A 15,052-nucleotide genomic window follows, 5' to 3' on the forward strand; every position below is an offset into this window, starting at 1 on the left:
TAAAGGAGCAAGGGGGGTTAGGAACATCCCAGGCACTGTGCCAGGGCTCTTTGTGTATATTTGCATACCTGGTAATAGGTAGGCATTGACACCTCCTTGCTCCTCTGAACCTGATGAAACAGGTTCAGAGAGCCTAAGAAAAGTGCTCAAGACAACCCAGTGAGGGTAGCGGGGACAAGAGAGACATCCTTGGTTAGCAGCTCACTTTTACAAACAGTGGAGCTGATAAGTAGGGCCAGGACACAGTGTATAGGACCCCCAAACAAGCAGTGAGGAGCAGAAGAGCTGCCTCATCTATCCTCTTAGGACAGACAGGAGGATGCTTCTGAAATAGAAATCAGTTGAAGAGCCTTGGATATGGAGCCAAGCAAATAAAGGCTCATTATCTTTGACTCACTGAATCATCTATGCACATCCATACAGTCATGTGGAAATTTAATTCCCCATCCACCAAGTGTTTCTGCTGTGTTCTCACACTCAGAACGTTGCCTCAAGTTATCAATAGCCTTTTTTTTTTTTTCTTGCATTTCTTTCTTTTTAACTAAGCTAACTCCACCACCGCATCCTGACAGTATAATTAGCACTAACCTTGGGAGAGGAATTGTTCAGAATTAAAAAATAAGTATTGTAGACAGATACTTTTAGAGCTTCTTGCATGGCTGAGGAAGGATCAGTACACTAAGCATGAAGTCAAGACACATGAAAGAACAAAGGAGAAGGAACGCTAATGAATTCTCAGACGTGTGGGAAATCTGTTAAGCCCCAGGTTTGACACCAGATGTGGAGTTAAGTGATTTTTAATTTCTTTAATTGTAATTTTAAATTGAATATAATCCAAGAATGCTATCTGTCATTTCACAAAATCTCACTAATCGTTACAAAGGAGGGACAGAGTAACTCTTACCAGAGGGACCTCCTTGGGTATCAATCATCCAAGAGTTTGAGACAGAGGTGTGTGTGTGTGTGTGTGCCTGCTCAGTCGCTCAGTCCTGTCTGACTCTGCAACCCCATGGACTGTAACCCACCAGGCTCTTCTGTCCATGGGATTCTCCAGGCAAAAGTACTGGAGTGGGTTGCCATTTCCTCCTGCAGGCGATCTTCTGGACCCAGGGATCGAACCCATGTCTCTTGTGTCTCTTGCACTGGCAGGTGGATTCTTTACCACTGAAACACCTGGGAAACCTAAAAGTTGCTATGGGTGATCTTCCGTAAAATGAAGCATATTTGTCTGCATATTCTTCAAACTGATCTGTTTATGTTTGCCAGGAGGGCCAAGCAGTCACCTAGAAAAGAAAAAAAGAGTTAGGGAAGTATTTCCTAAACAAATATTGTAATATCTTTCTATAATAGTCAAACTGATATGTAAATCAGTCTACCAGCTATCAATCACAAAATGAGATCAATTATAGGAAAATGCTTGGTCAACTATTAAGAATCCATTTGCTATTATCCTAATTATTACTACTTCTACCATCATCTTATTTGAATTTGGTGTTGAAACATATAACAAAATAAACACTAATCCAGACTACCTGGGAAAGAACAGCCTAAATCATACACTGTGTTATTAAAATGTCGTGTTGCTATTGTAAAGTCCACAGTCTAACTTGAAGCTCCTGCCAACAAGAGCAATCAAATAGTTTTGTCTATTCTGCTTCAAGAAAGACACATTCATACTTGAAATTGTACATTTATATGCTAAAATGAATGTGATAGATTCTTTAAAACAGAATTTATTCTGTTAATTATTGTAAACATGTCTATATATTAAAGTCTCGTTAATCCAGGCTTCTGATAATTCAGAGTTTAAGTTCATTTTCCCTATGCTGAAATGAAATATATGTTTCTCCTGAGATATTGTAAAAGTATATTTCAGTAGTACACATGCTGAAGTATAAAATTTAAGAATATAGTCTCAGGAAGAGATTTATTTGAAAGGGGTTCAGAATCTTGCATTGCTGCCCTCTGGTGGCCAAACATGGTTCAGTACTGTAATTTTAAAATTATCTGTATAGAACAATTTGAACTTTATCAATATCTATATGCAGCTGCAAATTTAAGTATCTTGCTATAAAGTAAGTGCAAGTAGAGAATTACCTGTAAAAAACATGCATCTATGTTAGTGATGTGTGTGTGTGTGTGCTCAGTCATGTCTGACTCTTTGTGACCCCATGGACTGTAGCCTGCCAGGCTCCTCTGTCCATTGGAATTTCCAGAAAAAAGTACTAGAGTGGGTTTCCATTTCCTCCTCCAGGAGATCTTCCCAACCCAGGGATCTAACCCACATCTCTTGCTTCTCCTGCACTGGCAAGCAGATTCTTTACCACTAGTGCCACCTGGGAAGCCCTTATATTAGTGATACGCCCAAAGAAATTCTTCACTCAAACTCAGTCTCTAGTAGATTTTTAATTACTGTATAGAACAAGGTCCCTGACCAGGAAACAACCCCAAAATAATGGGGAATAAACTCTGTAAAGGCCACTTCACGTTATTTTGTGACCATAATATAAAGTTTTTAACAGTTCATGAGTTTTTGAGTTCTTTGGCTATAGATTCAAGCCACAATAAGGTAGTGTAATTTATTAGCTAAGTGACTTTCAGTAAACAACCTAACTGCTCTACATGCTCTGTACTTCATTTTCTCACCTGCAGAATCAGGATAATTGCACTTATTTTTCAAATTTGTTGATTAACTATGGATGTATATAATGTGTCTGATAGGTTATAAGCATATAATTAATGGTAGCAACTCTTTGCAACCCCATAGACTGTGGCCCGCCAGGCTCCTCTCCAGGCAAGAATTCTGCAGTGGGTATCCAATCCCTTCTCCAGGGGATCTTCCCACCCAAGATCGAACCCAGGTTTCCTGCATTGTAGGCAGATTCTTTTCCCCCTCCCCTGAGCCCTCCAAGAACTAACATTCACTCACCATATTGGTTTCCCAAAGGAATTGACTCAGAGGCCTTCAGTTCAGTTCAGTTCTGTCACTCAGCCATGTCTGACTCTTTGAGACCCCGAGAACTGCAGCACGCCAGACCTCCCTGTCCATCACCAACTCTTGGAGCTTGCTCAAACTCATGTCCATAGAGTTGGTTATGCCATGCAGCCATCTTATCCTCTGTCATCCCCTTCTCCTCCTGCCTTCAATCTTTTCCAGCATCAGGGTCTTTTCCAATGAATCAGTTCTTCGCATCAGGTGGCCAAAGTATTGGAGCTTCAGTTTCAGCATCAGGACTGAATATTCAGGACTGATTTCCTTTAGGATGGACTGGTTTGATCTCCTTGCAGTCCAAGACTAGTTCAAAAGCATCAATTCTTTGACACTCAGCTTTCTTTATAGTCCAACTCTCACATCCATGGATGACTACTGAAAAACCATAACTTTGACTAGCTGGACTACTGTTGGTAAATTAAATGTCTTTGCTTTTTAATATTCTATCTAGGTTGGTCATAGCTTTTCTTCCAAGGAGCAAGCCTCTTTTAATTTCATGGCTTCAGTCACCATCTGCAGTGATTTTGGAGCCCAAGAAAATAAAGTCTGTCATGGTTTGCATTGTTTCCCTATCTATTTGCCATGAAGTGATGGGTCTAGATGCCTTGATCTTTGTTTTTTGAATGTTGAGTTTTAAGCCACCTTTTTCTCTCTCTTCTTTCATCAAGAGGCTCTTTAGTTCCTTTTTGTTTTTGCCATAAGAGTTGTGTCATTTGCATATCTGAGGTTATTCATATTTCTTCCTGCAATCTTGATTCCAACTTGGGCTTCACCCAGTCCCCATTTCACATGACATATTCTGCATATAAGCTAAATATACAGCCTTGATGTACTCTTTTCCCAATTTGGAACCAGTCCATTGTTCCATGTTCTGTTCTAACTGCCGCTTCTTGACCTGCATACAGATTTCTCAGCAGGCAGGTAAGGTGCTCTGGTATTCCCATCTCTTGAATAATTTTCCACAGTTTGTTGTGATGCACACAAAGGCTTTAGTGTCATCAATGAAGCAGAGGTAGATGCTTTTCTGAAATTCTCTTGCTTTTTCTATGATCCAATGGATGATGCAATTTAATCTGATTCCGCTACCTTTTCTAAATCCAGCTTGAACATCTGGAAGTTCTCAGTTCACATGCTGTTGAAGCCTAGCTTGGAGAATTGTGAGCATTACTTGCTAGAATGTGAGACGAGTGCAACAGTGTAGTAGTTTGAACGTTCTTTGGCATTGCCTTTCTTTGGGATTGGAATGAAAATGGACCTTTTCCAGCCCTGTGGCCACTGCTGAGTGTTCCAAATTTGCTGGCATATTGAGTGCAGCACTTTCACAGCATCATCTTTTAGGATTTGAAATAGCTCAACTGGAATTCTATTACCTCCACTAGCTTTATTCGTGTGATGCTTCCTAAGGCCCACTTGACTTCAGACTTCAGGATGTCTGACTCCAGGTGAGTGATCCCACCATCATAGTTGTCTGGGTCATGATATTTTTTGTATAGTTCTGTGTATTCTTGCCACCTCTTCTTAATATCTTCTGCTTCTGTTAGGTCCATACCATTTCTGTCCTTTACTGTGCCCATCTTTGCATGAAGTGTTCCATTGGTATCTCTAATTTTCTTGAAGAGATCTCTAGTCTTTCCCATTCTATTGTATTCCTCTATTTCTTTGCACCGATCACTGAGGAAGGCTCTCTTATCTCTCCTTGCTATTCTTTGGAACTCTGCATTCAGGTGGGTGTATCTTTCCTTTACTTCTTTGCCTTTTGCTTCTGTTCTTTTCTCAGTGATTTGTAAGTCCTCCTCAGACAGCCGTTTTGCCTTTTTGCTTTTCTTTTTCTTGGGGATGGTTTTGATCACTACCTCCTGTACAATGTTATGAACTTCTGTCCATAGTTCTTCAGGCACTCTATCTATCAGATGTAATCTTTTGAATCTATTTTTTACTTCCACTGGATAATCAAAAGGGATTTGATTAGTGAATGGTCTAGTGGTTTTCCCTACTTTCTTCAATTTAAGTCTGAATTTGGCAGTGAGGAGTTCATGATCTGAGCCACAGTCAACTCTTGGTCTTGTTTTTGCTGACTGTACAGAGCTTCTCCATTTTCTGTTGCAAAAAATATAATAAATCTGATTTTGGTATCAACCATCTGGTGATGTCCCTGTGTAGAGTTGTATCTTGTGTTATTGGAAGAGGGTGTTTACTATGACCAGTGTGTTCCCTTGGCAAAACTCTGTTAGCCTTTTCCCTGCTTCATTTTGTACTCCAAGGCCAAATTTTCCTATTACTCCAGGTATCTCTTAACTTCCTACTTTAGCATTCCAGCCCTCTATGATGAAAAGGATTTCTTTTTTTGGTGTAGGTCGTCACAGAACCATTCAATTTCAGCTTCTTCAGTATTATTGGTTGGGGCATAGACTTGGATAACTGTGATATTGAATAGTTTGCCTTGGAAACGAACAGAGATCATTCTGTCGTTTTTGAGATTGCATCCAAGTACTGCATTTTGGACTCTTTTGTTGACCACAATGGCTACTCCATTTCTTCTAAGGGATTCCTGCCCACAGTAGTAGATATAATGATCATCTGAGTTAAATTCACCCATTCCCATCCATTTTAGTTCACAGATTCCTAAAATGTTGATGTTCACTCTTGCCATCTCCTGTTTGGCCATTTCCAATTTTTCCTCATTCATGGACCTAACATTGCAGGTTCCTATATAATATTGTTCTTTACAGCATCAGACTTTACTTCTATTACCTTAGCCCAAGGTTGTTATTTCTGTGTTAAAATGTTTTGGTAACAAGAAAACAGAATGAGAGGTTTTATATTATTGACGGAGCTCAGCTAGCAACTGCATGACCCCATCCAAGGGTCATGGCTTTAAATTCCAAACCTACATGTCAATCCCATTCATTTACTGTCATATGTATACTGTGTGGCTCACTGGACTGGGTGATAAAGACTGGCCAGAAATGGATAAATAAAAACATAAGTTTTATTTTCAAGAACTACAATATCTACCAGAGAAAACCCAACAGTAGTAAGGGAAATAATAATAATAATTTTTTAAAATGACTTTAATATAATGCAGAGTAAGGGCTTCCCTGGTGGCTTAGTGATGAAGAATCCTCCTGCCAGTGCAGAAGACATGAGTTGGATCCCTGGATCAGGAAGATGCCCAGGAGAAGGAAATGGAAATGGCAACCCACTCAGGTATGTTTGCCTAGAGAATCCCATGGACAGAGGAGCCTGGTGGGCTACAGTCCATGGGGTCGCAAAAGAGTTGGACAAAACTTAGTGATTAAACAACACTGAAGAGAGCACATAGTTCTTTGCAGTATGGAGCAGGAAGGGATCAGAGTACATGAACGTGATTCTAATCTCTGAGTGTCTCTCACTCACAGTAAGCATGGTTATCAGGCTTCAGCAGACTTCTGTCTGCCATGTATTTCATCCTATAGTCTATTTGGCCCTGCCAAAAGTTAAATAGCTAAATCACTTAAAGAATGTTTTATTGATCAACAATTACTATGTACATGGAGGCTCTGAAACAATCCAGTGTCATATTCTTGTTCCAGGGGTGTATAAACAGAAGCTGGTTTATAAATTTCAGATAATAAGCTTGAGAACAAACTAGAGAGGGATTAATGTACAATTCAGATTTGTCATAATCAACCTCTAGATGCAAGAGTCTAGACAGGCAATAATAAAGATTAACAATCTTATCAGGATTATGAGGCAGCAAATTATTGGGAAAGATATCTTTGATTTATTATAGTCATCAAAGGAATTATTTCAGAGCTATAGAAAATGATGTGAGTCAACTCCAGAAGAGATAGAGTCAATTGTTAATCACTAAAATGGCTTGTTTCTTGATATCTCAAAAGTTATTGAAGATACAACAAGGAAATTAATTTTGTCTATCTGGGAAAGAAGGATATGTAGCCTTGTTATCAGTACATATTTATAAGAGCCTAAGCTACATCAGACCACATCATGTCTTCTGACATTATTGAATGAATACATGAAAGTATCTAGTAATAACAATCTATTTACATCTCAGCAAAGCACTCAACACTGTTTTGTGATGAAAATCCATGAAAAGTCTGCAAATACATGGATGAAGGAACTGAAGATGACATAGTAATTAGCTAATTGGTTTCTAGAAAAGCTTAGACAAATAACAGTACTGCTTCTTCTTACCTTTCTTCTCAAGTTTGAAATGGCAACATAAGGATTTTTGGTGCATCCCAACTTCCTAAGTTAAAAGATTTGTCTCAGAGCAGTGGCACTCTGAAAGCACATGATGCATAAAAGGTAAGATGTAGTGGGGAAAGAGGTACTTGGAAGGGGGAAAATAGTGGAAATCTCCAAACATGGCAGAGAGAATTCAGAAAAAGACTGTGATCAAGGCTCTGATCTCAGTTGATGGTCACTTTGCCATATCCTGCAAGACACCACCAAGTCATGCTGAGAATAAACACTCTGAGTCTGCTCCTTCAGCCTATCATAGTGCTCCTTCGTTTCAATGACTGAGACCATATGCCCTGCTTTAGTTACTGTAATACGCATTAGAATGTAAGCCCTCTAGGGCAGAGTTCTTGTGTTCAACTGCTTTATCCTAGAGCTTAGGAAAGTATTCAACATAGAGTTGTTAAAGGAATGGTAAATATGATCTATAAACTCACTGAAAGAATGTATCTGCTGGATTCAAAATAAATACTTCTAATCAGTAGCTTTTCTCTGCAGAAATAATAGCACGTTCAGGGACTTCCCTAGCAGTCCAGTGGTTAAGACTCTGCATGGCCATTGCAGGAGGCATGGGTTCAATCCCTGGTCAGGGAATAAGGATCCCACATGCTGCACAGCATGGCCAAAAAAAAAAAAAAAATAGCACTTATAAATGGAAAAATATTCCATTCACAGAAGTGACAAAAACTGTAAAGCAGTAACAGTACAAGAGCAGCACAGAAATGAACAGTACAAATAGTAAATATTACTAAAAGACAGAAAACAAAACTGGAACAAATGCAAAGATATAACATACTGCATAAGAAGACAGTAATAAAAATGTCAGTTCTCCCAAAAGTAATAATGTGAATATCAATGTAATTCTAATCAGTATCTCAAAAGAATTTTTATTTCATTAGGATTATCTTGAATTTCCTATGGAAGAACAAATATCCAGAATAGCCAATAAAACTATTTAAAAATCTAATAGCAATGGGAGATGTACTGTAATAAGCCACTATAATAAAATCATTATGGTATTGACATGAAAATAGACTTAAAATAATAAATCAATGGAATAAAACAGACAATTCATAAATAGATCCCAGTGTATATGTCACAAAGGGATACATTAATTTCATGAGTAATGAACTGATTCATTTTAAAAGCCTGATAATATAGTGCTCCATAAGGAGAAAGTGAGAGTGGATGGGCCCTTATGTACACTGTGTATAAAACCATCCCCAGGGGTATACAAAAATTATCTGTGTAAGTAAATAAAATGTTAGAAGAAAATGTAAGAGACTGTATATATACTCTAAGTATGGAAGAAAATTTATTAACCAAGTGAGAAAAACTGAAAACTGAAAGAAACAAAAAACTAGGAAAGGAATGAGGAAGAAAGAAAAAGACAGATTTGACAAAGCAGTTTTTTTTCATTAGGGTGAAAGTGTCACAAACAAAATCAATAGATAATACAGATAAACAGCGCTTTGGGGGAAAAGAAGTCACAAGTTGAAAGATCGACAAAGAGTTATCATTTGAAATGTGTAAAAAGTTCCTCCAAAACAACGTGTGAAAGCATGGGAAAGGATATGAAAACAGGCAACTCGCAGAAAAGCAAATCTGAGTGACCAGCACACACATGAAAAGATTTCAGATTCATTAGTACTCAATGCAAAAAAAAAAAAACAAAACATTTAAAAAGCAGCAATGAGGTATCACATCCGGCAAAAATTCAAGTGCAATAAATGCCTGCTACTGACAAGAACTCAGGGGAAAGAGACTCAAACTACTGGGTGAAGTGTCAGCTTTACAGGCTCTCTGGAAAAGCATCTAGCAACATCTAATGAAATGTAATAGAATTACCTCCTTTGATGGGGCCATTCTATTGGTAATCTATCATATAAAAATAAAGGCACCTAAAAATATCTACAACTCTGCTTTTTTCACAGGACTGTTGATATGCAGTACTATCAATTTGGGGAATAGTTGAATATATTAAGATAATTTTACATCATGAAATAATTTGCATCACTTAAAACAACGAGTTAGAATGATACTGTATACTTAAGAGAGTTCCTTGAAGTTTTAAGTGACAAAAAGAAAACACATAATAGTAGGAATAATATAATGCCATTTTAAGGGAATTCCCTGGTTGTCCATTAGTTAAGACTCCGAGCTTCTACTTCAGGGTGCCCAGGTTTGATCTCTGGTCAGGGAACTAAGATCCCACAAGCCACTAGGCCAGAAATAATAATGCCATTTTTAATAAGAACTAAAAAGGGCCTTCTATTTCTATACCTGTGTGTATAGGAGTGTATCTATATGTAGTTTGTTTATAATTATAATTATAGCACATGGAGTAAACACATTCAGAAGGGTTAGGGAGGGTCTGCCTGATTTGGGGAAGAGCAAAGGAGAGAAGAAAGAAAAAGCAAAAAAGGAGAAAAAAGATATTATAGCTTCTCCTCCAAGATTATTGTATGATGCCATTTAAGCATTTATATTAAATTACATGTATTGGACTGCAAGGAGATCCAACCAGTCCATCCTAAAGGAAATCAGTCCTGAATGTTCATTGGAAGGACTGATGTTAAAGCTGAAACTCCAATACTTTGGCCACCTGATGCAAAGAGCTGACTCATTTGAAAAGCTTCTGCTGCTGAGAAAGATTGAGGGCAGGAGGAGAAGGGACGACAGAAGATGAGATGGTTGGATGGCATCACCAACTCAATGGACGTGAATTTGAGTAAACTCTGGGAGCTGGTGATGGACAGGGAGGCCTGGCATGCTGCAGTCCATGGGGTCGCAGAGTCGGACACAACTGAGCAAATTAACTGAACTGAACTGATACATATATGTGTATGCATGCATATAAAGAAAAATTTAATTAAAAAAATAAGAACTGAGAAAGGGAAGGAAGAAGTGAGGAGAAGATGGAAGGGGTTGGGGGAGGAAAGAGGGATCGATGAACCCCCTTTTCAGACTTGCATTACATCAACTCCTTCACTTACTAGTGACTTAAGACTCAACCTTGACAGCCTTCCACGATATTAGATATTTCAACAATTTCAGTCCAAAATGAGAAGGAATTTTTAGTTTTTGTAATTTTTCTTTTCTTTATCCTTCTCTTCCCACTTCATGCCTTTTTAAAAACAAGAACAACCCATTGCCAATGCTGAACATCACCTACATGGCTCAGATTCTTACCTGACTTCACGGAAATCTTTTAAACTGATATGCCTACAGGGTGGTTTTCTATGCTTTTTGTTGTCTGTGTGAAATCTCAGATAATCTACTGATGAGGAGCTTCTTCTAAAAGCAAAACACCCACCTCCAAGAAAAGCTTGCTTTTGCAAAACAACAACAAAGTCTTCCTCCACAACTTCTGAGTTATAAAAGACAAGAGACTGTGTTTTCGACACAGAAGAAACAATTTCTGAAATGCCTTAATAAATCTCAGTAATTGTTAGAACACCATCAAGTCAAGCAGAAAACAGAGAAGGATATCAATTTCTCAAAAGATCAAGGTCAATAAAATTGGTTCCAGCAACCACTCAACAATTTATAATGAGATCAAACTTGTCACCAAATGTCTTGGGAAAGTAATTACAATGGACATACTTTGAGGCTATGGGTTAGCATAAAGTGTCACCAAGGAATTAAGAATGATGACAGTATTAAGCATTTAGAGAACAATGGATGAGGAATACAAATACGAGGGAAAGAGGTTTTAACACAGACACTGAGTTCGCAAACTAAAATTAACTTGAATTCAAGTCAGTATCATTTAGATAATCTATGTCCATTAAACTTTTATATTCAACCCTCATCTAATCATTCATTAAAGTGGCCTCCCTCATCTTTTCTCTGTTTGGCAAGAGTAGAGGACTCGACTAATGCTCACCCCAGCTTCTTTCTTTGAGCCTCCATTCTAATAGAATCACACTTTGTATCATATCTCATTTAAGCACAATTAAGAGTTTATGAAACAGGTCTTCATTTCACCATTTTAAGGTGAGGAAACTGATGCTTGGAGAGATACAATGAATATTATCAAGGACAAAGAGCTAGTGGGTGTCACAGCAGGGCTTCACAGCCATGGCCAGTTTCAAACTGTGCTTTTTCTGCTCCACTGCCTGTATCTCTGGTTAAGTCAATGTGGTCCTGAAGACAGCCAAACGTGGAGAAGTCACCAGATCCACAGTCATCTGGCATGGAGTCACTGACTCCGTATTACGCATACTAGGCTATTGTGGTTGCTAACTCGACAGCTGTGGGGTGGATCAGAAGACCCAAGGGCTCACCCCCACCAGCTCATCTTCTTTAGAAGCTCACCTAGTGAGAGGACACTCGGTCCACCTCCCCAGTCAGTGTATGGCATGCCACCCTGTCCCCACCAGCCGCTTAGACTTCTAGGAGTCGTGGGCAAGTGACCTAAGGGAGTTAGTCATGACCCAACTCCCCATTATCTTTTCTTAGGACAAGATACACATTTTCTCCTCCTAAGCTCAGAAAATCTCATAGGAAGAAGAATATTAAATGCTGCTGCTGCTAAGTCACTTCAGTCATGTCCAACTCTGTGTGACCCCATAGACGGCAGCCCACCAGGCTCTCCCATCCCTGGGATTCTCCAGGCAAGAACACTGGAGTGGGTTGCCATTTCCTTCTCCAATGCATGAAAGTGAAAAGTGAAAGTAAAGTCGCTCAGTCGTGTCCGACTCTTAGTGACCCCATGGACTAGCCCACCAGGCTCCTCCATCCATGGGATTTTCCAGGCAAGAGTACTGGAGTAGGGTGCCATTGCCTTCTCCATTAAATGCTAATGGGCAATTAAGTTTACAGAATCTTACCCTAGAGAATATGGTGGATTGGAGCACTCAGATTCCATGAGCTAGAGGTCTCTAGGCCAGCTCTTTCACTCTGCAGCTGAGGAAGCTGGGCTCAAGAGGTGACAGCAAGCAGATTCTTGTGATGGAGCCCTGCTTGCCTTTTTGACCCTACCCTGTGCGCCTCGGCCATCCTCCATGCTTCTCATACAGCAGAGCAGCTAAGTACAATGGACAGATCGCATGTTTCGGTACCTCTGTTTCCTCATTTTAAAAACAGGTCCTTAAACACATTTTTTTTTTAAGTCTTTATTTTGTGTTGGGGTATAACCAATTAATAATGTTGCGATAGTTCCAGGTGGACAGCAAAGGGCCCCAGCCACACATATTCGTATAATACCCATTCTCCCTCAAACTCCCCTCCCATCCAGGCTGTCACATAATGTGGAGTAGTTCTCTGTGCTACACAGTAGGTCCTTGTTGACTCTCATTTTGAATATAGCAGTTTGTACATCTCCATCACACTCCCTAACTATCCCTTCCCCTTGGCAAACAAAAGTTAAGTCTGTAAGTCTCTTTCCACTTAAACACATTCTTATTGATATTTAACAATATTAGGAGTTTTTTGGAGAAGGCAATGGCACCGCACTCCAGTACTCTTGCCTGGAAAATCCCATGGATGGAGGAGTCTGGTGGGCTGCAGTCCATGAGGTCGTGAAGAGTTGGACACGACTGAACGACTTCACTTTCACTTTTCACTTTCATGCATTGGAGAAGGAAATGGCAACCCACTCCAGTGTTCTTGCCTGGAGAATCCCAGGGACGGGGGAACCTGGTGGGCTGCCGTCTATGGGGTCACACAGAGTCAGACACGACTGAAGCGACTTAGCATCAATAGCAGTAGCAGCAGGAGTTTTTTAGCCAACTGCATAGGTTTAACAGGGCTTCCCTGGTGGCTCAGATGGTAAAGCGTCTGCCTGCACTGCAGGAGACCTACGTTTGATCCCGGGTTGGGAAGATCCCCTGGAGAAGGAAATGGCAACGCACTCCAGTACTCTTGCCTGGAAAATTCCATGGATGGAGGAGCCTGGTGGGCTACAGTCCATGGGGCTGCAAAGAGTCAGACATGACTGAATGACTTCACTTTCTTTCTATAGGCTTAATAAGAGGATTACTTCATTAGAATTGATCAATGAGGCTTACGTCCCATGTAAAATTCTTATCCTGGTCAGTGCTCCATAGTAAATTCTCTGTAAATTATTAGTATTATTTCCTTATCTCACCTCTACATTTTTGTACACTCCACCCTGTCTGATTGAAATGCCCTTCCCCAGCTTATTCATTCTTCAGGACTCAAAAGTATCACCTCCTCTGCAAAGCCCTTCTTTTTATTCCAGAACAGTTCCGGACTTCCTTTTCCTCCTCTGGTTCTCTTTGTGTATGTATCAATTATAAAAATATTCAATATTAATAATACTTTGCCCCATATTTGTCTTCCCTCATCACCACTAGACACTGAGTTCCATGAAGGCAAATGGAAGGTGGTGTCTTATTCATAGTAGAAGCCCTCGCATTTAGTGCAACAGCAGGACAAAATTGATACTCTGTGTACAGATGCTGAAAAGGTGAGCTGCCTGCCTGAGCTTTTTTCTTTCTTTTTTTATTTTTGCCACGAGGCATGTGGGATCTTCGTTACTCAATCAGGGATTGAACCCTCACCCTCCATTGGGAGGCTCAAAGTCCTAACTTCTGGACCACCAGGGAAGTCCCTTGCCTGAGCTTTTAGAGTCAATTGGTCATAGAACCAGAAACCTGAGGTCCCCTGATCCTGCCTCTGGTGTTTCTCTCTCCATTCACACTGCTTCTCTGAATCCCTGGGGACATGGGCCACAAGGCACTCAAGAGCAGCCAGAGCTTCTCAGGAGACCTAGGTCGGTCTGGGTCCAATCAGGAGACCGAATCTACACAGTGACTTAAACAGGGTGCGTTTAACATTAAGAATTACTATACTGCAACTTAAGGGTAATTTTAACATGTAAGAAAACTTTATAAGAGTATGTCCTCAAGGAAAACCAAGCATAAGAGGAGATCCCCTCCCCAGGGCTGGGGTTCAGATCTCAGTAGAGAAGCGATCATTTCAGACCACTACTTGGTAGATAAATTTGCCAGTCCACAGTAGCAGGGCAAAGAAGAAGTGATCTCTGTGACACAAGCAAGCTGTGGCTGATGAGCTGGCCCACAAGGTGCTGAGGGATGGGGACACTTGCATGTCTGGAGGGCCTAATGTTTATATTGCTAGAGCAGGAGATGAAGTTGGGATGGAGGGAGCAGGCAAGACGGATGGGGGAGGGAGTGGGGTGCCAGTGGGGGCACAGAGCCCACAGGGCAGTGTCTTGATCATCAGCTCAGGCCAGGGTTGCAAATCATCAAAGGACCATGGTTCTGGGGTACCACTGAAGTGCTCACATACACACCACTGACAGACGGTGCAGGCACCAGAACCAGCACAAATGCCCCTTCCTTCGGTGGCGTCCTTCCAGTACCCTCTATGAGAAAGCTTAATATCATGCTCACTATAAAGGAAAAATGTTTAATGCTAGCCTGTCCATTATGACATAGTAGATATTGAAAGATGAATTAGGAGTTGACGGGGAATCAACTGACAACTGGCATAAAGCTTAAATGGAAATTTCAGACTGTAATAAATGTCTATGCTAATTTTTTCAAGTCTGTGAAACTGCCAATCAAAAGTGAACAACAGGGGCTTCTCTAGTGGTCCAGGGGTTAAGAATCAGCCTTGCAATGCAAGGGACACTGGTTCAGTCCCTGGTCTGGGAAGATCCCACAGGCCACAGAACAATAATCCCCTTGAGTCCCTTCCAGATTGTACCCACCCCAAAGTCAAATCCTAAGTCATAAATTTTTGTGATAGATTGAATGAGAAATGAAATATTTCCTGCCATATCCATAAACAAGAATGTCACGGTTGTCAGCAGTTGCTGCC

At 40.3% G+C, this 15,052-nt stretch overlaps 1 protein-coding gene across 1 annotated transcript in view; it reads right to left on the reverse strand.

Annotated features, from left to right (window-relative positions):
* Positions 1-791: 791 nt before the first annotated feature.
* The window catches only part of YTHDF3 (YTH N6-methyladenosine RNA binding protein 3), a 66,870-nt gene continuing 52,609 nt past the window's right edge, over positions 792-15,052 (reverse strand). Inside the window, exon 7 of the mRNA XM_044928740.2 lies at positions 792-1,283. Coding sequence (XP_044784675.1) covers positions 1,254-1,283 — 30 coding nt within the window. The 3' untranslated portion in view covers positions 792-1,253. The remainder of the gene's footprint in view (positions 1,284-15,052) is intronic.

This window comes from Bubalus bubalis, chromosome 15, assembly GCF_019923935.1.
Source record: "Bubalus bubalis isolate 160015118507 breed Murrah chromosome 15, NDDB_SH_1, whole genome shotgun sequence".
In the NCBI taxonomy this organism is placed as follows: domain Eukaryota; kingdom Metazoa; phylum Chordata; class Mammalia; order Artiodactyla; family Bovidae; genus Bubalus; species Bubalus bubalis.